At 42.7% G+C, this 24786-nt stretch overlaps 1 protein-coding gene across 1 annotated transcript in view; it reads left to right on the forward strand.

Annotated features, from left to right (window-relative positions):
* The window catches only part of LOC139541390 (KICSTOR complex protein SZT2-like), a 173931-nt gene that overhangs the window by 93686 nt on the left and 55459 nt on the right, over positions 1-24786 (forward strand). Inside the window, exons 49-59 of the mRNA XM_071345992.1 lie at positions 6033-6083; positions 11167-11340; positions 12756-12953; positions 13134-13339; positions 13633-13796; positions 14055-14152; positions 14419-14551; positions 14804-14931; positions 15775-15822; positions 19409-19530; positions 19742-19924. Of these exons, the coding sequence (XP_071202093.1) occupies positions 6033-6083; positions 11167-11340; positions 12756-12953; positions 13134-13339; positions 13633-13796; positions 14055-14152; positions 14419-14551; positions 14804-14931; positions 15775-15822; positions 19409-19530; positions 19742-19924 (1505 nt within the window). The remainder of the gene's footprint in view (positions 1-6032; positions 6084-11166; positions 11341-12755; positions 12954-13133; positions 13340-13632; positions 13797-14054; positions 14153-14418; positions 14552-14803; positions 14932-15774; positions 15823-19408; positions 19531-19741; positions 19925-24786) is intronic.

The following is a 24786-nucleotide window of genomic DNA, read 5'->3' on the forward strand; positions in this document are numbered from 1 at the left end:
GACAGTTGTCCTGTTCATTATATAGTGTGTTGACGGCTACATTGTAATGAATTGTTTTTGACTTATATTATCCCCATAGCATTCCTGTTGTTATAAATCATGTTTTAAACCAGTGGAATTTAATAGCTGCTGATATCTCACTTAATCTGACCTCTTTCTGTAGTCTCAGAATCAAAGTACCAAGGCTGATGTTTGTTCGAGGCTTTTTTCTCTCCATAATGTGTCCCAAATGGCAACATATTTCCTATAAAGTGCACTACTTTTGACCAGAGCCCATCAAAACTAGTGCACTATAATTGGAATAGGGTGCCATTTGGGATGTACACAACCCAGGCCTTGCATTCATTTCCCATACAGTCTAACTTCTTTTTAATTGCTGTGAAGGGAAGCTCTGATTTCATCTCATTAATTTGAAGACTTGCACAACAAGGTGCTTAAGTTATTTGAATTACTTGATCCCTGCCCAGCGTGACATAATTATATCAGGTGCAGACTGCTACTCAGACAGTTAGAGAAGTTTTTTGGCAGAGCTGGAAGGTGGTAAGTCTTGCACTGTTGTATTCCATTGCCAGCTAATTAAGAAACTGTTTGCCACATTAATCTTGTCAAACTCAGAGCCTAAAATACACATGTCTACTGTGCTTGAATACCAAGGACTGCTTCAGTGATTCCATCTCAGAGAGCTAATAGACAGAGTTTTATTGCAGAATGCAGAAAGAGACATTTTCCTCTTACTAATAGCTGTGCACAAAGGCCCTGTGACAAATAATGCATATTATAACTCATACTGTATGTGCTAAAATAGTAGCAATGTCTGTGGATAAAGGGAGTTAAGGAGTTGGAGTGCCAGGCTAGCTCTGGAGTGCCAGGGCATAAGTGTTGGCTCGTTAACGCTGAGCCTTTCTTCAAGCCTCACTAACACCCTGGACCAGAGCTACGGTAGTGGAGGCCCAGCAGAGGGTCTTCTGGACATTTGGGTTAAATTGTAGATCAATTAGAGCTAGGGTTGTAAAAAAAAAAATGGGAATCTGAAATCCTCTTTGCAGTATTTGTGGAAAACCTGTGAATTTTGGGAAAGTTAGTGGAACCCTTTGCGACCCTAATTAGAGATGATGTTATGATGCTGTTCCACTGACTCCCCTCACTCCTCAGCAGTTTCTTCAGTTTAAAATACTTAGTACACAGTTTGCAAATTACCATACATTTCATTAGCAGCTGATGCACCATCTGGCATTCAGAAGGAGCTGATAAGAAACACCTCTCATAGCATACAGTGCCTTCAGAAAGTATTCACACCCCTCAACTTTTTCCACATTTTGTTGCATTAAAGGGATTTTATCACAGGCCTATACACAATACCGCATAATGTCAAAGTGGAATTATGTTTTTAGAAATGGATACTAATTAATAAAAAAATTTAAGCTGAAATGTCTTGTGTCAATAAGTATTCAACCACTTTTTTATGGCAAACCTAAATAAGTTCAGGAGTAAAATGTGCTTAACATGTAGGGGCGGCAGGTAGCCTAGTGGTTAGAGCATTGGACTAGTAACCGGAAGGTTGCAGGATCGAATCCCCGAGCTGACAAGGTAAAAATCTATAACCTGAAAGGCCGCTCAGCAAGGAAGAAGCCACTGCTCCATAACCTCCATTAAAAAAGCCAGACTACTGTTTGCAACTGCACATGGGGACAAAGATCGTACTTTTTGGAGAAATGTCCTCTGGTCTGATGAAACAGAAATAGAACTGTTTGGCCATATTGACCATCGTTATGTTTGGAGGAAAAAGGGGTACGTTTGCAAGCCGAAGAACACCATCCCAACCGTGAAGCACGGGGGGGGGTGTTGTGGGGGTGCTTTGCTGCAGGAGGGACTAGTGCCCTTCACAAAATAGATGGCATCATTAGGAAGGAAAATTATGTGGATATATTGAAGCAATATCTCAAGACATCAGTCAGGAAGTTAAAGCTTGGTCGCAAATGGGTCTTCCAAATGGGTCTTCCAAATGGACATACTTCCAAAGTTGTGGCAAAATGGCTTAAGGACAGCAGTCAAGGTATTGGAGTGGCCATCGCGAAGCCTTGACCTCAATCCATTGAAAATATGTGGGCAGAACTGAAAAAGCGTGTGCGAGCAAGGAGGCCTACAAACCTGACTCCGTTACACCAGCTCTGTCAGGAGGAATGGGCCAAAATTCACCCAACTTATTGTGGGAAGCTTGTGGAAGGCTACCTGAAACGTTTGACCCAAGTGAAACAATTTTAAGCCAATGCTACCAAATACTAATTGAGTGTATGTAAATTTCTGACCTACTGGGAATGTGATGAAAGAAATAAAAGCTGAAAAATCATTCTCTTTACTATTATTCTGACATTTCACATTCTTCAAATAAAGTGGTGATCCTAACTGACCTAAGATATGGGATTTTTACGAGGATTAAATGTCAGGAATTGTAAAAAACTGAGTTTAAATGTATTTGGCTAAGGTGTATGTAAACTTCCAACTTCAACTGTATATCTATCCTAACCTGCCTTTCCAAGGTCTTCAAAAGCCAAGTTAAACAGATTACAGACCATTTCGAATCCCACCGTACCTTCTCCGCTATGCAATCTGGTTTCAGAGCTGGTCATGGGTGCACGTCAGCCACGCTCAAGGTCCTAAACGATATCATAACCGCCATCGATAAGAGACATTACTGTGTAGCCGTATTCATCGACCTGGCCAAGGCTTTTGACTCTGTCAATCACCACATTCTTATTGGCAAACTAAACAGCCTTGGTTTCTCAAATTACTGCCTCGCCTGGTTCATTCGTCTGGAGGGCAACCCTCCAGACGAGCTTCAATTCTCCTTCCATTGCCGCCAACTGCTCTTAAATGCAAGTAAAACTAAATGCATGCTCTTCAAACCGATCGCTGCCCGCCCGTCCAGCATCACTAGTCTGGACGGTTCTGACTTAGAATATGTGGACAAATAGAAATACCTAGGTGTCTGGTTAGACTGTAAACTCTCCTTCCAGACTCACATTATGCATCTCCAATCCAAAATTAAATCTAGAATCGGCTTCCTATTTCGCAACAAAGAATCCTTCACTCATGCTGCCAAACATTCCCTTGTAAAACTGACTATCCTACCGATCCTCGACTTCGGTGATGTCATTTACAAAATAGCCTCCAACACTCTACTCAACAAATTGGATGCAGTCTATCACAGTGCCATGCGTTTTGTCAACAAAGCCCCATATACTACCCACCACTGCGACCTGTACACTCTCGTTGGCTGGCCCTCGCTTCATACTCGTCACCAAACCCACTGGCTCCAGGTCATCTACAAGTCTCTGCTAGGTAAAGCCCCGCCTTATCTCAGCTCACTGGTCACCATAGCAGCACCCACCTGTAGCACGCGCTCCAGCAGGTATATCTCACTGGTCACCCCCAAAGCCAATTCTTCCTTTGGCCGCCTTTCCTTCCAGTTCTCTGCTGCCAATGACTGGAACAAACTACAAAAATCGCTGAAGACTCATTTCTCCCTCGGTAGCTTTAAGCACCAGCTGTCAGAGCAGCTCACAGATCGCTGCACCCGTACATAGCTCATCTGTAATATAACCCATCCAACTACCTCATCCCCATACTGTATTTAATTATTTATCTTACTCCTTTGCACTCCAGTATCTCTACTTGCACGTTCATCGTCTGCACATCAATCACTCCAGTGTTTAATTGGTATATTGTAATTACTTCGCCACCATGGCCTATTTATTGCCTTACTTTTTTTTCTACTGTATTATTGACTGTATGTTTGTTTATTCCATGTGTAACTCTGTGTTGTTGTATGTGTCGAACTGCTTTGTTTTAGTCTTGACCAGGTCGCAGTTGTAAATGAGAACTTGTTCTCAACTAGACTACCTGGTTAAATAAAAATAAATAAAACTATCCTAGAGGAAAACCTGGTTCAGTATGCTTTCCACCAGACACTTGGAGATTTGTTCTCCTTTCGGCAGGACAATAACCTACACTGGAGTTGCTTACCAAGAAGGCAGTGAAAATGATCAACAACCAATTTCAGAGCTTGAAGAATTTTTAAAAGATAATGTGCAAAAGTTGCACAATCCAGGTGTGGAAAGCTCTTAGGCCCCGATTCCGATTTAGGAAATTACGCCTTTCTTACGCACGCCTTTCCTATGCATTTATCAGTAGATGGTATTCAGACTTACCGTATGAAGGTGTGTAACGGGCTTTGCCGGCGTGGTTCCCTTGCGCACGGTGAACAAATGTAATTCAACCACTGAAAAAACCTTCCCACTTGCTGGCCAACAGATTTTTTTTCGTGGAGTTTTCATTCAAAAGGGTTTTCAGTACATGTATCTTAAGCCAACCCTTTAATAAATACGGTGTACCTTTTTAGTTATATTTTATTGAGTCAGTTGACAAAATTCTATCTCGAGAACCGGTTCAGAATATTAGGCATCAATTAAAGAAACCCATCTAAATATATGCATTTTCGTGTCCCTTTCAGAACCAATTGGTAGATGTAAAAAATACTATGATCTTGAAGATTATTTAGTGTTAGAAAAATATTTTTGAATCATAAACAGGTTTGAGAGCCTTTACGCATGGAAGAAAGAAAACGGTGGATTGATTCATTCTGAAAATTGCCAAATTTCAGTTCTTCAACCCATGGTAATGTTGTAAGATTAGTGTACATATATAATTATAATAGGGAGAATAGTGTACAATAGTAGGCTATACCCTCATCTATTGCCTGCACTAACCATGTAACTGTGTGACGAAACAGCCAAGTATTTCATCATGTGTCGTGTTCAAACTGTTATTGCTTGGTCTGTGCTCCGCTCCGTAACGATTTAATTAGTCTACAGGTTATTTTTATATTATCAACTGTCAATGTTCCTCAGCATCAACCACATGGCTGTGACGGCGTTTACAGATGAAGCAAATTAAGGTAAACTAAACAATGGAATTAAATGGAATGATAATGTAGGTTATACCAACTGAAGGGAGCTAACAGTAAATTGTCAGTTGAATAATGTGTTGTTATTAGGCCTACTGACAGTCGATGCTGATATTGGATAATATTGACCATGATAGTGAGAGGAGAGAGTAAGTCTGGGTAGCCTATAATTAAGACATTCGAGAGTGCCCATCCCTGCAAGTTAAAAAGCTATACAATTTAAATTCTGCGTAATGGCACAGCATTTCATGAACTTAACTGTGGGAAAGTTGATGTGAATCAGTTTGCTGCCATATGGCTGGTTTCACCTTTGTCTCCAGCAATGATAAGGTGACATATTTCTAAAACAAGTGTAATATATTTGCAATTCCCTTATCCAAACGGATTACTCATTTTCCTAGCTCTTATCAAGTTGTAAATGACAGTGCATGGAGAATGGTGTTATTTATATCGGAAAAAATTAAGTAGATGCTTTTTCCTCTTGGAGCCGGTAGGGTCACTAGATCTCATTCATGGTTTCCTTGCGCGTAAAGGTGGTTGACTTATGATTGAATTAAGTCAAGGTCAGAATACATCATATCTGTAGACACACCTCTGCCATACCTTAATTTATTCAATCTCCACCCAAAACGAATAGCAAGTGAATAGCACGCTATTCTCATGCTTAAGTTCGTCAGAATATGTATAGAGAGAAGTGTATCAAAAGGGAATTACATTCCATTTATGCACGCTTCACTCAGGTCATAATCGTGCTCTTAGAGACTTGCCCAGAAAGACTCACAGCTGTAATATGCTGCCTTAGGCACTTCTACAAAGTATTGACTCAGGGGTGTGAATACTTATGTAAATTAGATATTTCTGTTTAATTTTCAGTTAATCAGATTTTTTCTTTTAAAAACATGTTTTTTCTTTGTCATTATGGGGTTAGAAAATGTAATCTATTTAATCCAAATGTGAAATAAGTCAAGGGGTATGAATACTTTCTGAAGGAACTGTATCTGATAGCAGAAGGTAATGTATTAAGGGTATGTCTGTCTGTTTGTCTCTGCCTGTCTGTCTGTTGACTCAGGTACCATGTCGGACCTCATTCAGCACCTCTTCCCACCCTCTCAGTTCCAAGGTATCAGGTGTCATTTAGCTACCTTTGCTCATTTAGCTACCTTTGTCTCTTTGCAAGTAAATTGGCTGTACTTCAACAGCAGTAGTCTTTAATGTGGACCGGAATGTTATTTCCAGTAACCCTATGCTCCTTGCATTACTTTTTAAGTGGCATGCAGAGTGACGTGTGTGTGTGTCTCCCCCCCCCCCCCTGTGTTGCATGGTCTTTCTTTCATGTAGTTCAGTAGTAGTATGTTGCTGCATTAAAGCTTCAATGTGTGTGTTTAACTGTCTTTGGTCTCGGTTATAATGGCTTCTCTAGCCTATCAAGAGATGCTGCTCTATAAGAAATGGAATGGAAAATAATCAAGCAAAATAATGTGTGCATTCGTTTTAATAGCATCCAGTTAATTTAGTGGTTTCCCGATTAGGCAGTGATATTTACGGCTGATGAGACTTGTCCCATGAGAGATATAGGTTAACTAAACACAGAGTTACTGCAATGTACTCATGCATAGTGGAATAATTCTGTTGAGCAGAGTTAAGAATGGTCTAGTCTTATATTAACCTTTCTTTAGGAAATATGGGTATCTTTCGAACTGTGGAGTTCTATTCGTTCTGAAAAGTACCCCCTCATGGATTTTACCAGTAGGCCTATGGTCTTATGAGTCTAATCAAGTACCCCTTGTGGGCAGCCGTCACGGAAACTGGACACCTTGTCAGAGGCTGCATTCCAAATGGAACCCTATATACATTTGAAGTCGGAAGTTTACATACACCTTCGCCAAATACATTTAAACTCAGTTTTTCACAATTCCTGACATTTAATCGTGGTGAAAATTCCCTGTCTTAGGTCCGTTAGATCACCACTTTATTTTAAGAATGTGAAATATCAGAATAATTGTAGAGAGAGTGATTTATTTCAGCTTTTATTTCTTTCATCACAGTCCCAGTAGGTCAGAAGTTTACATACACTCAATTAGTATTTGGTTGCATTGCCTTTAAATTGTTTAGCTTGAGTCAAATGTTTCGGGTAGCCTTCCACAAGCTTCCCACAATAAGTTGGGTGAATTTTGGCCCATTCCTAAAGACAGAGCTGGTGTAACCGAGTCAGGTTTGTAGACCTCCTTGCTCGCACACACTTTTCAGTTCTGCCCACAGATTTTAAATAGGATTGAGGTCAGGGCTTTGTGATGGCCACTCCAATACCTTGACTTTGTTGTCCTTAAGCCATTTTGCCACAACTTTGGAAGTATGCTTGGAGTCATTGTCCATTTGGAAGACCCATTTGAGACCAAGCTTTAACTTCCTGACTGATGTTGCTTCAATATATCCACATAATTTTCCTCCCTCATGATGCCATCTATTTTGTGAAGTGCACCAGTCCCTCCTGCAGAAAAGCACCCCCACAACATGATGCTGCCACCCCCGTGCTTCACGGTTGGGATGGTGTTCTTTGGCTTGCAAGCATCCCCCTTTTTCCTCCAAACATAACAATGGTCATTATGGCCAAAATTTTATTTTTTTGTTTCATCAGACCAGAGGACATTTCTCCAAAAAGTATGATCTTTGTCCCCAAGTGCAGTTGCAAACCGTAGTCTGGCTTTTTTAATGGAGGTTATGGAGCAGTGGCTTCTTCCTTGCTGAGCGGCCTTTCAGGTTATGTCGATATAGGACTCGTTTTACTGTGGATATAGATACTTTTGTACCTGTTTCCTCCAGCATCTTCACAAGATCCTTTGCTGTTGTTCTGGGATTGATTTGCACTGTTCGCACCAAAGTACGTTCATCTCTAGGAGACAGAATGTGTCTCCTTCCTGAGCGGTATGACGGCTGCATGGTCCCATGGTGTTTATACTTGCATACTATTGTTTGAACGTGGTACCTTCAGGCGTTTGGAAATTGCTCCCAAGGATCAACCAGACTTGTGGCGGTCTACAATTATTTTTCTGAGGTCTTGGCTGATTTTCTTTCATTTTCCCCTGATGTCAAGCAAAGAGGCACTAAGTTTGAAGGTAGGCCTTGAAATACATCCACAGGTACACCTCCAATTGACTCAAATGATGTCAATTAGCCTATCAGAAGCTTCTAATGCCACAACATCATTTTCTGGAATTTTCCAAGCTGTTTAAAGGCACAGTCAACTTACTTTTGTGTATGTAAACTTCTAACACACTGGAATTGTGATACAACATTTACATTTTACATTTAAGTCATTTAGCAGACGCTCTTATCCAGAGCGACATACAAGGAACTATAAGTGAAATAATCTCTGAACATTTGTTGGAAAAATGACTTGTGTCATGCACAAAGTAGATGTCCTAACAGACTTGCCAAAACTATAGTTAAGAATACATTTGTGGAGTAGTTGAAAAACGAGTTTTAATGACTCCAACCTAAGTGTATGTAAACTTCCGACTTCAACTGTACAGTACATTCAGAAAGTATTCAAGCCCCTTGACTTTTTCCACATAAAACAAATAAAATGGATTAAATTGTTTTTTCCCCCTAATCACTCTACACAATACCCCATAATGACAACGCAAAAACAGGTTTTTAGAAATGTTAGCAAATGTATAAAACATACTAAACTGAAATATCACATTTACATACGTTTTTAGTCCCTTTACTCAGTACTTTGTTGACGCACCTTGGGCAGCGATTACAGCCTTAATTCTTCTTGGGTATGACACTACAAGCTTGGCACACCTGTATTTGGGGAGTTTCTCTGATTCTTCTCTGCAGATCCTCTCAAGCTCTGTCAGGTTGGATGGGGAGTGTAGCTGCACAGCTATTTTCAAGTCTCTCCAGAGATATTAGATCGGGTTCAAGTCCGGGCTCTGGCTGGGCCCCTGAAGGACATTTAGGGCCTTGTCCCGAAACCACTCCTGCGTTGTCTTGGCTGTGTGCTTAGGGTCGTTTTCCTGTTGGAAGGTGAACCTTCACCCCAGTCTGAGGTCCTGAGTGCTCTGAAGTAGGTTTTCATCAAGAATCTCTCTGTACTTTGTCCCGCTCATCTTTCCTTCGATCCTGACTAGTCTTCCAGTCCCTGCTGCTGAAAAACATCCCCACAGCATGATGCCGCCACCATCATGCTTCACCGTAGGGATGGTGCCAGGTTTCCTCCAGACGTGATGCTTGGCATTCAGGCCAAAGAGTTCAATCTTGGTTTCATCAGACCAGAGAATCTTGTTTCTCATGGTCTGAGAGTCTTTAGGTTCCTTTTGGCAGACTCCAAGCAGGCGGTCATGTGCCTTTTACTGAGGAGTGGCTTCTGTCTGGCCAGTCTACCATAAAGGCTTTATTGGTGGAGTGCTGCTGGTTGTCCTTCTGGAAGGTTCTCCCATCTCCACAGAGGAACTTTGGAGCTCTGTCAGAGTGACCATTGGGTTCTTGGTCACCTCCCTGACCAATGTCCTTCTCCCTCGATTGCTCAGGTTGTTTGGGCAGCCAGCTCTGGGAAGAGTCTTGGTGGTTCCAAACTTCTTCCGTTTAAGAATGATGGAGGCCACTGTGTTCTTGGGGACCTTCAATGCTGCAGACATTTTTTGGTACCCTTCCCCAGATCTGTGCCTCGACACAATCCTGTCTCGGAACTCTACGCACAATTCCTTTGACCTCATGGCTTGGTTTTTGCTCTGACATGCACTGTCAGCTGTGGGACCCTTTTATAGACTGGTGTGTGCCTTTTCAAATCATGTCCAATCAATTGAATTTACCATAGGTGGTCTCCAATCAAGTTGTGGAAACATCTCAAGGATGATCAATGGAAACAGGATGCACCTGAACTCAATTTCGAGTCTCATAGTAAAAGGCTCTGAATACTTATTTAAATAAGGTATGTCTTTTATTTTGAATACATTTGCAAAAATGTCAAACATTTTTTTTTGCTTTTGTCATTGTGGGGTATTGTGTGTAGATTGATGTGGGAAAAACATGTATTTTATCTCTTTTTAGAATAAGGCTGTAACGTAACAAAATGTGGGAAAAGTCAAGGGGTCTGAAAACTTTCAGAATGTACTGTAGTGCACTACTTTCTACCAGAGCCCTATGGGCCATTTGGGGGACAGCCTGTCAGAGTAAAGCCACTGCGATGGTACGGATGGAGAGACTCCTGAGCCCAAATGGACTCTTGCTGAGGGGTGTGAGAGAGAGAGAGAGACTCGCAAGCGACGGCCTGTCAGACCCTGCTAAAGTAACCAAAGCAAAACACAAAAGACAAACACATCAAGTCCCTCGCTCCGACGGACTCTTTCAGTCATCAGAAGGCACAAACACATAGTATTACCAGTAGCCAAACCTTCTGGAGAGAAACAGTAACATGATAAGTGGGTTTAGTGGTTTGAGAATGACATGTGGCGGCTTTGTTGACTGGCTGACTGCAATAGGCAGATACGCAGGCAGTGTGAAGCTCAGCCCAGCACAGGGGGTTGTAGAAGAGATGGCTGTGTGTCTGTTTTGCTGATTTATTCCAGGGGATTTCTGTAATGCATGTCTGTCTTCAGCACGCCAGGCTTCTAGGTACACCAGCACATCACAATACCATGCATGCCTCTATCCCCACTAATGGTGCATGCTCATAGCCATATCAAACCAAACATGGGCCGGGCAGATCAACTGTAATATTATTTAACACCGGTGTCCTGTGTGGGTGAGGAATGCCTGCCTGTATGGTGCAGGATTAATGAGGTGAGGCTGAAGCATGGCTTTGGTGAGAATCAGAAGACAAGGTGGTCTGGGTTTATGTGTTGGGATGGAACATCAACTTACTTGTAGTAGGAAGGTCATGGTTTGTCTGTTTGGATTTATACTGTTTATCTGTTGATGTAGAACAATATCAGACAGAATCTATGGAGAATCTTTCTATGTTTTATAATGGCGCACACAATCATTGTCGTTTCAAAACTGCACTTAATTACACTTGAACTGATTTTTTTGAGTTTAGATAAAAACATAATCAAGGTTATTGTTAATGAAAACAAATTACTATCTGTCTCGAAGGACCATGAAACAGAGCACCACCTTGTAGTTGGAGGACTCATGTCTTTATTCATCCTGTAGTAAGTATATTACGCTGTCCTCCACATTTCACCTGTTCCCTTCAGGTATTGCCTGTATCGCGCTGTCGTTTGTAGACGCTCAAGGATGCCCCCTGCAGGCTCCTGCCCACAACTGCACCACACCACCCAGAGGAGATCCCTCCAGCATCCTCCTACAGCCAGAACAGTTTGACACCCTGACAACTGTCATTAAGGTGGACTCCAAATACCTCAGCTCAGGTAAAGCCCGGTAGGTTTTCTCTAGAGATCAGGGTCCTGTTCATTAGGGCACATTGTAGCAAAATGTTTTGCAACGGAAATTGAAAAGTATTGTTTCTTAAAAGACTTTCCGATAATACCTCTCTGTTTAGTGCCGATGAACATGACTCTGCCAGGGTAGCCAGAGAAACCATTGGTGGAGTTGTTGCTGTGTATTTTTCTTGTTGAACAGTGTCAAAAAATTGGATTTCTATTATGTGCTGCATTGTCGATTTCTTCTATTAAAAGTGCACTACGCAGTAATCACTCCGCCGTTTCCTGGTTGCTAAAATTCTAATTGTTCGCCTAATTTCAGTTTATGTGACAAAGCAAGCAAGTATAGTGTAGAGAATCATTGTACCATCTAAACTGCTGTGAAATATATTTTCCATAACCAAAAATATAGTATTATCAGCTGTTTGAAGATGGTGTACAAAAATGAAAGTAAAAGGCGCAAAAACTAAACTTCGGGAAGCATAGAAATAGTGCACATTCTTAGACTTTCAATGAGAATAACAGATCTATAACTCGTCTATGTGAATTTTGTCAGGTTGCCAAAAAAGTTACACTTTAAGCGTTTTTTATTAAATCAATTGTTGACAAACTCAAACTTCTTAATAAAGCACCATTTCACAATATGGATTTGTTAATAAACAGAGCAATAAGTCCTAGTAATGGTCTCAGTCCGGAGTAGGACAGTTACATCTGTCTGCATAATGATGGTCATTGTGGAATGTTACAAAGAGTTTTAATTCCCTCTTTTGATACAGGGATGTTTTTTGTCAATGTGACATTGAATACATTTAAATTAAACTTTTTTTTGAAGAAGAAGAACTTCAACAAAATAATTCAGTCCTTAAAACATTTATTATTTGCATATAGCTAACAACTTTAATTGGCAAATATAATTTCTGCTTCCTAGTTTGTTTGAGAAAATGTAATGAGTTCAGAGAGTAGCCTCCTCTCTCGTGTGGTAATCTAGTGAATCATTATGTATTTGTGTAGGGTTAGCAATCAGAGGCCCACTACCTGAACTGTTTAAATCTGCTGGGCCTTGCTCTATAGGACTGTCATCATTAATCAGGTGTGTTCTGCAGTCTGCACTAGCCTGGTCCCAGATCTGTTTGTGCTGTATAGCCAACTCCTATGGTCATAGTCACAATGTGCTCATTGCCAAGACAGCAAAAACAGAATTGGGACCAGGCTAGTTCAATGACCATAGGAGTTGGCAAGATGACACAAAGATCTGGGACAAGCAATGTCCTGGCTTGACATTGTCACATGACAATGACCATAGGAGTTGGCAAAACGGCACAAACAGATCTGGGACCAGGCTAGTTCTACACATGCTCAGTGCTATGTTCATCAGTCAGTTGATCATCTGTTCTTCCTGACAGGGTCAGAGATGAGGGTACGTTTTGACATTTGGGAGCAAGGTAACGTTTCCCCCCTGCAGCTGACTGACAAACTGCGAGGAGCCCTGCGCCACACCCTCTGTGATGTCATCATGGAACTGAGGGTCCTGCCCAATCCGCTGTGTCTGGAGACGTTCCTTACCACACCTGGGAGAGGTCAGAGAGAAGACACAACTAACGGTGAGGAAATACTACTATTACAGTACCTGAACTGCAAATGCTTTATTGGTCCTCTTAGAAAGTGAATTCAGATTGTTGTTTAAAATGGTAGACTATGTTATCAATCAAATTCAGATTTGTTTTAAAATCAATCAATGTTATCTGGTTCATCCCTTGTCTATCTCCACATCTTCTCTTTAGGTCATTTAAGTTCTCCTCCATTGGAAGTGAAGGAATTTAAGGACAGCTTGATGTCTTGTAGTGGCTCTAGGAGTGTTAAGAACAGCCCCTCCCCCATCACTCTGATCCCTCCCCCCTCTGGGACCAGCCCCAACACTGGACCAAGCACCCCCGAGTCTACCACACCCACTGGCAAGACCACCCGCCGAAGCTTCTGGGAAATACTGGTGAGTTCTCTTTCATTGAAGGTGTGACTTGTTGTAAAAGTGGATTGTGTCCAAAATGGCACCCTATTCCCTAATAAACAACTTTTCTATTTCTGGTAGTAGTGTACTGTATAGAGAATAGAGTACTATTTCAGAATATTTCATCAAACAGTTCTATGTCTCAACTGAGTTGGTTCTGTCAGTGCTACATCCATCTGAGATCAACATTATATCCATATTTGGATTAGGAACAACCACGTTGCTGTTTGATTCACTAGTAAAGAGTGATGACGAAATGTTGATCCTCCCTGCAGAGCAAGCCAGACTCATCTGAGCTGGGGATCCCTAAGACCACAGACGACATCGTTCAGGAGAAGGGGGAGGAGGGTCGGACACGTAGGAGACACAAGACGGAGAACGTGAAGCAGCAGTGGAGCCAGGAGAGGTCCATGGCTGTAGAACTGGAGCAGGCCCAGAGGTTAGCATATACACAGGCTGGATTTAGATCTGGGTTAAAAGAGGATCTGTTTTCCTCTAAATAATTTGAGTGTTTTATTTGGGCAGAGTTAACTATTCTGTTGGTTTCATTGCGACAGGCAAGCTCAATCAAGTGCAGCTAAAGTATTTGAAAGACAGAAAATACCACTTAAAACAAAGTCTGGTCACCACTGTTAAATGAGGAGTTTGTCAGCAGTATTGCACTGTTTAATGGGTGTGTGTGTGTATGTTCCAACAGGAGACATGTGTCCCAGCTAGAGGAGGGGAACGTTGGGACCCTACACCCTCTGTATCAGGTCACCTGTCAGCCCTGGATCACCTTCATGGCTAAAGTTGGTGAGTGGCTCCTCTGCCCTCTCCTTACCCCTCTCCTTATTTCTGCTGGAGTGGAAAGGAGACAGGACAGGAGGTAATATAAAAGATGATCTGCTTCCCAAACCGATTGTCTGTTTTGCTTGATGGGCTCTGGTCTAAAGTAGTGCACTGTAAAGGGAATAGGGTGCCGTTTGGGATGAAGCCATCGTCTCCTATCTCTTCTCTGTGAGAGACTCTCATTTTCTGTTTCTTCTCCTTTTCTCTCACTCTGTCTCTGGTGTAAATAGGATGCCCGTCCATTCAGCAGTGCACCGCTGAGATTGCCTCCCAGTTCCTGCTTCCTCCCATCCTGACAGAGATTGGCAATCTGGTCACCTCCCTGGCCAGTGACACCACAGTCAAGGTGTTCGAGAGGACGAGGTGGGTCATTTGAAAGAATCAAGTCAATCGCTGGAAAGACACAATCACTGGAAAGAATCAAGCATTTGAATATGTGTGAATTATTTTAAATGCTTCCAGCTAGTTTGGAAAGAGTATATATCAGGAACGCATGTATATACATACATAAGCTTACAAACACATTTCACAAACTTCATCTTTCAAGACAGTTTTGAAAGGATATGTTTTTATATATAATGACTTTATCATTTGTGTTTTTGTTTGGTCCCCTAGTTGTCCCCAAGGAGACATCTTTGTTCCCATGCCTCTGATCCAACACCTCAGCCAACCACCTGCCACCTCTAGAACCTTCATCCTCATTGGAAGGAACTTCCACCAGTGGCATTGCTGCACAGAGCAAGGTACCTGCTATAGCCAGAGTTCTATTATCTCTGTGCTCTGAAAGAAGTCACTGTTTGCTTGACCCATGATTTTGTTTGCCTATTTGATTCATGGAGTTAAACATAATCATTGGCCTTTATAAGTATGTGATGCTCATTTTATTCACCTCAAATGATGCCCCATTTCCTATTCTTTTTGAGAAATAAAAAAATGTGGAGGTACCCTTTTCCCCTGAGGTACCTTTTTTTGGAATGTGTAGTTAAATATCTGGATTGTGTGGTCAAACATACTTTACTAAATGACTTAATGAAATAATAATACATCAGCATAATAGAGAGATATTATTATGATGCTAACGGGCAGAACTGGGCACAAACCCAAATACTAAATTCTAACCCAACCTGGAACATTTCTAGCAATTTCCCAATGTCTCATCGCAACTCTTTTCTCTCCACTTCAGAAACAGCATGCCTTTTATGGCATGGTTCTAATAACTATTGCTAATGATTAACTGAAGATGAGTGTAGACGTGCATTATATACACACAGGCAGCATTGTTTCTAAGCTTAGTGTGACATGACATGCTTTCTCTGCTACTGTTCTGTACTTGGGTTCTCTCTCTCCTCTGTCACTCTGACAATCAAAGCAACCCTTTTCAAACTTTAACTGCCTAACATTTCTTTATTTCTTTCTTTTGAAACAATCTCTGTGTCTGTAGCTTTAGCTTAGTGTCTCTGTGTAGCTAGCTCCTATAGAGCTGTCTGTTGCCAGTGCCTGCATCCTGCCAGTGCCTGCATCCTGCCAATGCCTGCATCCTGCCAATGCCATGCTGTTTGTTTGTGCTCATCTCTATTTGCCCACAGAAGACAGTTCAGATGATGAGAACACCCCTGTGCTTAGTAAGTTCACATGTAAGTCTGACTCTGCCTCTCCTCCTCATAGTAAGTTCACATGTAAGTCTGACTCTGCCCTCCTCCTCATAGTAGGTTGACAGGTAAGTCTGACTCTGCCCTCCTCATAGTAGGTTGACAGGTAAGTCTGACTCTGCCCTCCTCATAGTAGGTTGACAGGTAAGTCTGACTCTGCCCTCCTCCTCATAGTAAGTTCACATGTAAGTCTGACTCTGCCCTCCTCCTCATAGTAGGTTGACAGGTAAGTCTGACTCTGCCCCCCTCTTCGTAGTAGGTTGACAGGTAAGTCTGACTCTGCCCCCCTCTTCGTAGTAGGTTGACAGGTAAGTCTGACTCTGCCCCCCTCTTCATAGTAGGTTGACAGGTGAGTCTGACTCTGCCCCCCTCTTCGTAGTAGGTTGACAGGTGAGTCTGACTCTGCCCCCCTCTTCGTAGTAGGTTGACAGGTGAGTCTGACTCTGCCCCCCTCTTCGTAGTAGGTTGACAGGTGAGTCTGACTCTGCCCCCCTCTTCGTAGTAGGTTGACAGGTGAGTCTGACTCTGCCCCCCTCTTCGTAGTAGGTTGACAGGTGAGTCTGACTCTGCCCCCCTCTTCGTAGTAGGTTGACAGGTGAGTCTGACTCTGCCCCCCTCTTCGTAGTAGGTTGACAGGTGAGTCTGACTCTGCCCCCCTCTTCGTAGTAGGTTGACAGGTGAGTCTGACTCTGCCCCCCTCTTCATAGTAGGTTGACAGGTGAGTCTGACTCTGCCCCCCTCTTCGTAGTAGGTTGACAGGTGAGTCTGACTCTGCCCCCCTCTTCGTAGTAGGTTGACAGGTGAGTCTGACTCTGCCCCCCTCTTCGTAGTAGGTTGACAGGTGAGTCTGACTCTGCCCCCCTCTTCATAGTAGGTTGACGGGTGAGTCTGACTCTGCCCCCCTCTTCATAGTAGGTTGACAGGTGAGTCTGACTCTGCCCCCCTCTTCATAGTAGGTTGACAGGTGAGTCTGACTCTGCCCCCCTCTTCGTAGTAGGTTGACAGGTAAGTTTACCTGCAACCAGCCCAACCAAGCAACACTATCTCTAGGCTGTTTTGGTTTCATTCAGATTTCTTAATTCATATGGAATTCTATTTACCTGTTGAGCCTGATAATATTTGTCCAAAAAATAATGGTGAAAAAACTGAATCTCTGTTGCCTTCAGAAAGTATTCGTACCCCTTGACTTACTCCACATTTTGTTGTGTTACAGCCTGAAATCAAAATTGATAATTTTTTTTTGTTGTTTTCTCTCACCCACATCTACATACAATACCCCATAATGACAAAGTGAAAATGTTTTTTTTAGATTTTATTTCAAATGTTTTGAAAATTAAATGGACATGTGAATTACATAAGTATTCACACCCCTTTTCTATTACACTCCAATTTGAGCTCCGGTGCATCCAATTGCCTTTGATAATTCTTCATGTCACTAAAATTTGATTGGAGTCCACCTGTGGCCAATTCAATTGTTTGTACATGATTTAGAAAGAAACACACCTGTTTATAGAAGGTTCCACAGTTGACAGTGCATGTCAGAGCAGAAACTATACCATGAAGTCCAAGGAACTGTCCGTAGATCTCCGAGAATTATGATGAGTGTATCTACCTGAGAAAGGGTATAAAACCATTTCTAGTGTTGAAAGTTTCCAAGAGCACAGTGAAACTCCCCAGACTGCCTAGAACTGGCCGTCCAACCAAACTGGGCAAGAAGGAGCTTGGTTAGGGAGGTGACCAAGAACCCAATGACCACACTGACAGAACTACAGAGTTCCTTGGCTGAGTTGTGAGAACCTGCCAGAAGGACAACAGTCTTTACAGCACTTCACCAATCTGGGCTTTATGGGAGAGTGGCCAGACGGAAGCCATTCCAGAGAAAAGGGCACATGACAGGACGACTGGTGTTGCAAAAAGGCACGTGAAAGACTGAGAGCATAAGTTAAAAGATTCTGTGGTTTGATGAGACAGAAAACCAGGCACAGCTCATCACCCATCTAACACCATCCCTACTGTGAAGCATGGTTGTGGCAGCATCATGCTATGGGGATGCTTTTCAGTGGCAGGGACTGGGAGACTGGTAAGAATAGAGGGAACAATGAATGGAGCCAAATACAGGCAAATCCTTGATGAGAACCTGCTTCAGAGTGCAAATGACCTTAGACAATGACCCCAAGCATACAGCCAAAGCAACACTGGAATGGCTTCAGGACAAAGTCCTTGAGTGACCCAGCCAAAGCCCAGACTTGAATCCCATTGATAAACTGTGGAAAGACTTGAAGATTGCTGTTCACTGCTGCTACCCTTCTAACTTAAGAGCTTGAGAAAATCTACAAGGAAAAATGGGAGAGAATCCCCAAATACAGACATACCGAAGATGATGAAAGCTGTAATCGCCGCCAAAGGTGCTTCTACAAAGTATTGACTCGGGTGTGAATACTTATTTAAATCAGTTCTGTATTTCATTTTCAATAAATTAGCAAAAATGTATTAGAACGTGTTCTCACTTTGTCATAATGGGGTATTGTGTGTAGACGGGTGAGAAAAATAATCAATTTAATCCGTTTTGAATTCAGGCTGTAACACAACAAAATGTGGAATAAGTCAAGAGGTATGAATACTTTCTGAAGACACTAAGTAATTTTTGGAATGTAAAGCTTTGTACTCAATGCTTAGGTGTATGCATGGTTATGAGCTGTGCATCATATCATGTTGCTTAATAAGGATGACCTTATATCTGTGAATATGAAGAGTTCAGTTTCCTCTGTCTCGTCTCCCTCAAACTGACTTCATATTTCAATTCCAAATATCAAATCTCACTATTTCTACTTTCATAAATGGTTGCAATTTCTCTTAAAGCTTAAGTCTCTGGCTGTCTGGAAAAGTACTTTTTCCAGTGATGCTAAGTCTATTTCTTAGAAAAGGAAAGGGTTTTCTTTTTCTCCTGCTCTAAAAGCAGTAGCAGACTAGCCCCTTGCACACCTCTCAGGATGGCTCTGTGAATCATTTCATGCAACTGGCCCTGGGGGCTTAGAAAACCTTACTGAGATATTTTGCTGGTTATGTCCTAAATGACATGCTATTCCTTACCTAGTACACTAGTTTTGACCACAGCCCATAGCCTATGTCTGCTAGGATGTAATGAGAACCGTTTATGATTGAATTTTAATAGCTTCATATTTAAAATTCACTTTCCCACAATAGCGTAGCTGACTATCCGTTTAGTCATATACTCTATGGTAAATAAGAGATTAAATATTCTGGTCCAAGACATTTAAGGTCCCCTAGTTAAATTGATTCAGCCTACCCTACCATGTCTTATCTTAGAGACAGGGTTTGGCTCCACTCAGGTCTCTCCTGTCTTCTGTCTGTCTTCTGTCTGTCTGCTCCAGGGTTGGTTATGGTCAAATATATTGAAATTCAGAAGTTAAACTGAAATTGCAGTTCCAGTTGTCCTCATTGCTTTTCAATGAAGAACATTCAGAATTGAAATGTAATTAACCCCAACCCTGGTCATCGTCCCCCCTTGTGGCCCACTCTCACTGTCTTCCCTCCCTATATGTCCAATCAGCTCATAAAGGCTTCCAGCGCTTCGAGGCCTTGGAGCAGTCTGATTGGTTCAGCCCAGGGCAGTCCTGGAGGGGTGTGGCCCCAAGGCAGAGGTTTCTCCTCATACACATCCTGAAGAAGAAGGTGGGGAGAAGAGGAGTGTGTTATTATTAAAAATAAAACAAATTATTTGGAAGCAGCAGCTATTCTTCCTGGTGTGTGTGTTCCTGGTGCGTGCGTGCGTGCGCACGGGAGTTGCCTATAACAAGAGATGGCAAAATTTATCGGGATGTTGCTCCATTTTCACTCAAAGGCTGTATGGGATGGGTTGATCTCTCCTCTCTCCCCTCTCCAGGTGACCCTGTACACCTATAACTGGTCAGTGGACCTTGGAGCCTCTCTGAACCGTGGGCTGGTGAGGCTGGTCCAGTGGCAGAATGCCAGGGCCCACGTTGTCCACTGTCTCCTCAACCAGAAGATGGGTCTCTTCCACCACTGCTGCTTCTCTGACACACCGGCCCACGCAGACCTCAAACAGGTAAACGTTTCTCACTCACCAAGTTCATATACATGTACCAGAAAATCCACAGACAATCTCACACAACCATCATACTTGTATGAGTGTTAGATTATAACCACACACCAAGACCATTACTGAGGTCTTTAAATCAGACACACCTGCCCAAGACCTGAAAGGTAAACGCTCAGTCTCACGCATGGCACAGCAGTCTGCTTTAATTCATCACAGTCTAACACCCTTTGATGCAACATAACTGTGGCCTGTAAGTATACATTATATTAAAGATATGTCACACACAATCTACGAATAGTACAATGTTAGGATTGGGACCATTGTCCTGGTGGCTTATATAAAGTTTGGGTCAGTCAGGGGGAATCAGTCTGTTAGTTTGTGGTGCATGATATAGGATTTACCTCAGTGTTTTAATCAAAAGGCTCAGTCTTTTCTGTTTCCTTCTACGCGGGCCAGTACCCTTGTCTCACTGGTCCATGGCTCCTGCTTTCACCTGGGGCCAAAGCAAGGCCACTGGTACTTTTTAGATGGCATTTACATAACAATGTCACACGTGTAATGGTAACACAATTATACTAGAGTTTACATGAACATAAAACACTGGCATCGAGGTAAGTCTCCATGGAAATGCGGTATTAGTGTTAGTGGAGCATCTGGTGGTACAGCAGGTATAGGCCAGGCCACTCCCGAGGCAGGTTACATACATCTGTCAGTTCCTGAGGGTGGGACGTGGATTCTTTCCACACTAGCAGGTCCTGTACCTCCTCATTGCTTTTATTTTATGTCCCCCTCTCACTCTCATCTGCTTTGTCACTTCTCTTAGTTAAAGCTGGGAGGCTGGGTGTCTTCTCGTCACTAAATCCCCTCCTTAATCTCTGTTTCTCTCTGAGGTTTAAACCGCAGTAGTTTAAAACATCTGCTATCAACAGCTCTGTCACTTCTTTACTTTGTCCTTTACATTCAGTTCTTTCAGCTCTCATTGGAATTGCATTGCAAGGAGTTGCATTGTTAAGCTAAATGGTGTAACTACAGTTACAATATGTGCAATATCATATACTTGGAATCTCCAAGACTTATGCATCTGATCTTCCTGAATCCATTTGCACTGTTTTAAAATTCATAGTTCACTACTTTTGACCGGAGGCCTTTGATCCCTGGTTAAAAGTAGTGCACTAAATATGGAATTGAGTGCCATTTGGGATGTACGCTTTGTCTGTTAGTTGTACTAAGTAGATTCCCCTTGGTCTTTAATACAGAACATCACCATGACCTCGTTTCCCCCCTCTCTCTGATCATCTCCGTCCCTCTTTTTCCCTCCCTCCCTCCCTAGGTATGGCATGTCAGCACTGAGGCCTTCATTCCTTCTTCTAGTCCTCTTTTTCACCTTTTCAGTCAACATCCCCGTCAGCCTCTTTGTATCTCTGAATCCTTTTGATAAGCTCCCGGAGAGGAGCGGAGAGAATGACTGTTTCCCAAATAAATAAAATCAAATGTTATTTGTCACATGCTCCGAATACAACAGGTGTAGGTAGACCTTACCGTGAAATGCTTGCTTACAAGGCCTTAACCAAAAATGCAGTTCAAGAAATAGTTAAGAAAATATTTGCTAAATAAACTAAAGTAAAACATTTAATTAAAGTAACACACTAAGATTACATAACAATAACGAGGCTGTATACAGGGGCTACCGGTAACGAGTCAATGTGGGGGGGGGTACAGGTTAGTTCAGGTAACTTGTACATGTAGTTAGGGGTTAAGTGACTATGCATAGATAATAAACAGTGAATAGCAGGAGTGTAAAAACATAGGGGGGGTGTCAATGTAAATAGTCCGGGTGGCCATATGATTAATTGTTCAGCAGTCTTATGGCTTGGGGGTAGAAGCTGTTAAGTAGTCTTTTGGACCTCTGGTACCACTTGCCGTGGCTGTAGTCTTTGACCATTTTTGGACCTTCCTCTGACACGCCTAGTATATAGGTCCTGGATGGCAGGAAGCTTGGACCCAGTGATATATTGGGTAGTGCGCACTACCCTCTGTAGTACCATACAGTCAGATGCCAAGCAGTTGCCATAACAGGCGGTGATGCAACCAGTCAGGATGTCAAATCATTTCAGTCTCCTGAGGGGTAAAATGACTGTTTTGGTGTGTTTGGACCATGACACTTTGTTGGTGATGTGGGCACCAAGGAACTTGAAACTCTTGACCCGCTCCACTACAGCCCGTCAATGTTAATGGGGGCCTGTTCGGCCCTTCTTTTCCTGTAGTCCACGATCAGCTCCTTTGTGTTGCTCACATTGAGAGAGAGAGAGAGGTTGTTGTCCTGGCACCACACTATGTAGTGGAATAGCACCCTATTCCCCTATGTAGTGCACTGCTTTTGACCGGGTGCCATTTGGGACACAGCTGAGGAGTGTAGAGAATCATTCAGCTCTCCGACTTCACGGCCCGTGTTTTTAGTTCCGTAGCTCCAGGGTCAAAAACAAAGAATGCCTATAATTTCTGAGCAGTCTGCCTGAATGCTTGACTACAAGAGAGGAAAGAGAGAGGTATTTTTAGGTGCTTTTAGATGATTTTGCTAAAACAATAGCACTGTTTTACTCGTTGCTTTTCCCTTGGAACTTAAGAGGATACACATATTGCGTTTTTGTTTAACAGTGTTTCTGAGGTCATAACTGTGATAAATGGGACAAACATCCTCCTAACATTTTGTCAGTAAATAAGTGCAATGCCATTGCCCCCAGTGTCATCGCAAGTCAACCAATTACAGTGCAAAAAAGTCAACATAAAAGAAAGGAAATGTCCCAAACTTTTTCTCTATTTCGTTCTCGATGCCCTCTTAATCGCCTCTACACTAATGAATGAGGACAGAAGGCAGAGTCAAAGCGGCAGAAAATTTGCCCGCGCAGACCGTCATCTGTCACTGTCCTGATGAGGAGCACAGTGGGCACCAGTGCCCAGTTCAACCCCCTTCACCCCCTGGGCATGAGACAGACACTGGACAGAGGGCTCTGCCCATAGAGATCCTATTAAATTATTATTCTAATTTATAATTCTATGGCTTTGCCACACTGGGGCATCTGGGCCCTCCCCGTCCTCCTCTTCCTCCTCGTCCATTGCCCCGGTGCTGCCCAGCAGCCATTAAGCTGCTCTCTTGAGCTAACTTCCCCAAAAGTTCCTTTTAGTAGGGGGGGGGGGGGGGGGGGGGGTGTTGAGGGCATATAAGCTGTGCAGTGTAAATCAGGGCATGCTGTCCATGCACCATCTCCAAAGCTTCAGCACTCCTTTGGGTTGACTATAATCCCTGCTACAGTTTGAGTCAAGGGCTCAGTCCAGTTGTATTAGGCTTTTAAAGTAGATCATGGTTTCAGCCCTACCAGAGTTGGTCTGTACATTTGATGTCTATAAACAGATACTGTAGTTTATGAAAATATGGGTTTCTGAAGTGTTATTCTACCGTTTAGGTTTATCTAATATGTCAAATAAAATCTAATTGTGTTGGTCACATACACGTGTTTAGCAGATGTTGTTGCGGGGGTAGCGAAATGCTTGTGTTCCTAGCTCCAACAGTGCAGTAGTATCTAACAAGTAATATCTAACAATTTCACAACAATACACACAAATCTAAGTAAAGGAATGGAATTAAGAATATATAAATATATAGACGAGCAATGTCAGAGCGGCATAAACTAAGATACAGTAGAATAGAATACAGTATATACAGATAAGATGAGTAATGCAAAATATGTGAACATTATTAAAGTGACTAGTGTTGCATTATTAATGTGGCCAGTGATTTCAAGTCTATGTATATAGGCAGCAGCCTCTAATGTGCCGGTGATGTGATGGCTATTTAACATTCTGATGGGCTTGAGATAGAATCTGTCTTTCATTCTCCTAGTCCTGGCTTTGATGCACCTCTACTGACCTCGCCTTCTGGATGATACCAGGGTGAACAGGCAGTGGCTCAGGTGGTTGTTGTCCTTGATTATCTTTTTGGCCTTCCTGTGACATCGGGTGCTGTAGGTGTCCTGGAGCACCACCCTCTGGGGAGAGCCCTGCGGTTGCAGGCGGTACAGTTGCCATACCAGGCGGTGATACAGCCCGACAGGATGCTCTCAATTGTGCATCTGTAAAAGTTTGAGGGTTTTAAGTGCCACGCCAAATTTCTTCAGCCTCCTGAGGTTGGATGGATGGACCATTTCAGTTTGTCAGTGATGTTTACGCCGAGGAACTTGAAGCTTTCCACCTTCTCCACTGTGGTCCAGTCGATGTGGATAGGGGGGTGCTCCCTCTGCTGTTTCCTGAAGTCCACGATCAGCTCCTTTTGTTTTGTTGACGTTGAGTGAGATGTTATTTTCCTGGCACCACACTCCCAGAGCACTGACCTCCTCCCTGTAGGCTGTCATGTCATTGTTGGTAATCAAGCCTACTACTGTTGTGTCGAGGCGTGCGTGGCCACACAGTCATGGGTGAACAGGGAGTACAGGAGGGGGCTGAGCACGCACCCTTGTGGGGCCCCAGTGTTGAGGATCAGCGAAGTGGAGATGTTGAACAACATTCTTACATACAGTGGGGCAAAAAAGTATTTAGTCAGCCACCAATTGTGCAAGTTCTCCCACTTAAAAAGATGAGAGGCCTGTAATTTTCATCATAGGTACACTTCAACTATGACAGACAAAATGAGAAAAGAAATCCAGAAAATCACATTGTAGGATTTTTTATGAATTTATTTGCAAATTATGGTGGAAAATAAGTATTTGGTCACCTACAAACAAGCAAGATTTCTGGCTCTCACAGACCTGTAACTTCTTCTTTAAGAGGCTCCTCTGTCCTCCACTCGTTACCTGTATTAATGGCACCTGTTTGAA

Source organism: Salvelinus alpinus, chromosome 16, assembly GCF_045679555.1.
Source record: "Salvelinus alpinus chromosome 16, SLU_Salpinus.1, whole genome shotgun sequence".
In the NCBI taxonomy this organism is placed as follows: Eukaryota; Metazoa; Chordata; class Actinopteri; order Salmoniformes; family Salmonidae; genus Salvelinus; species Salvelinus alpinus.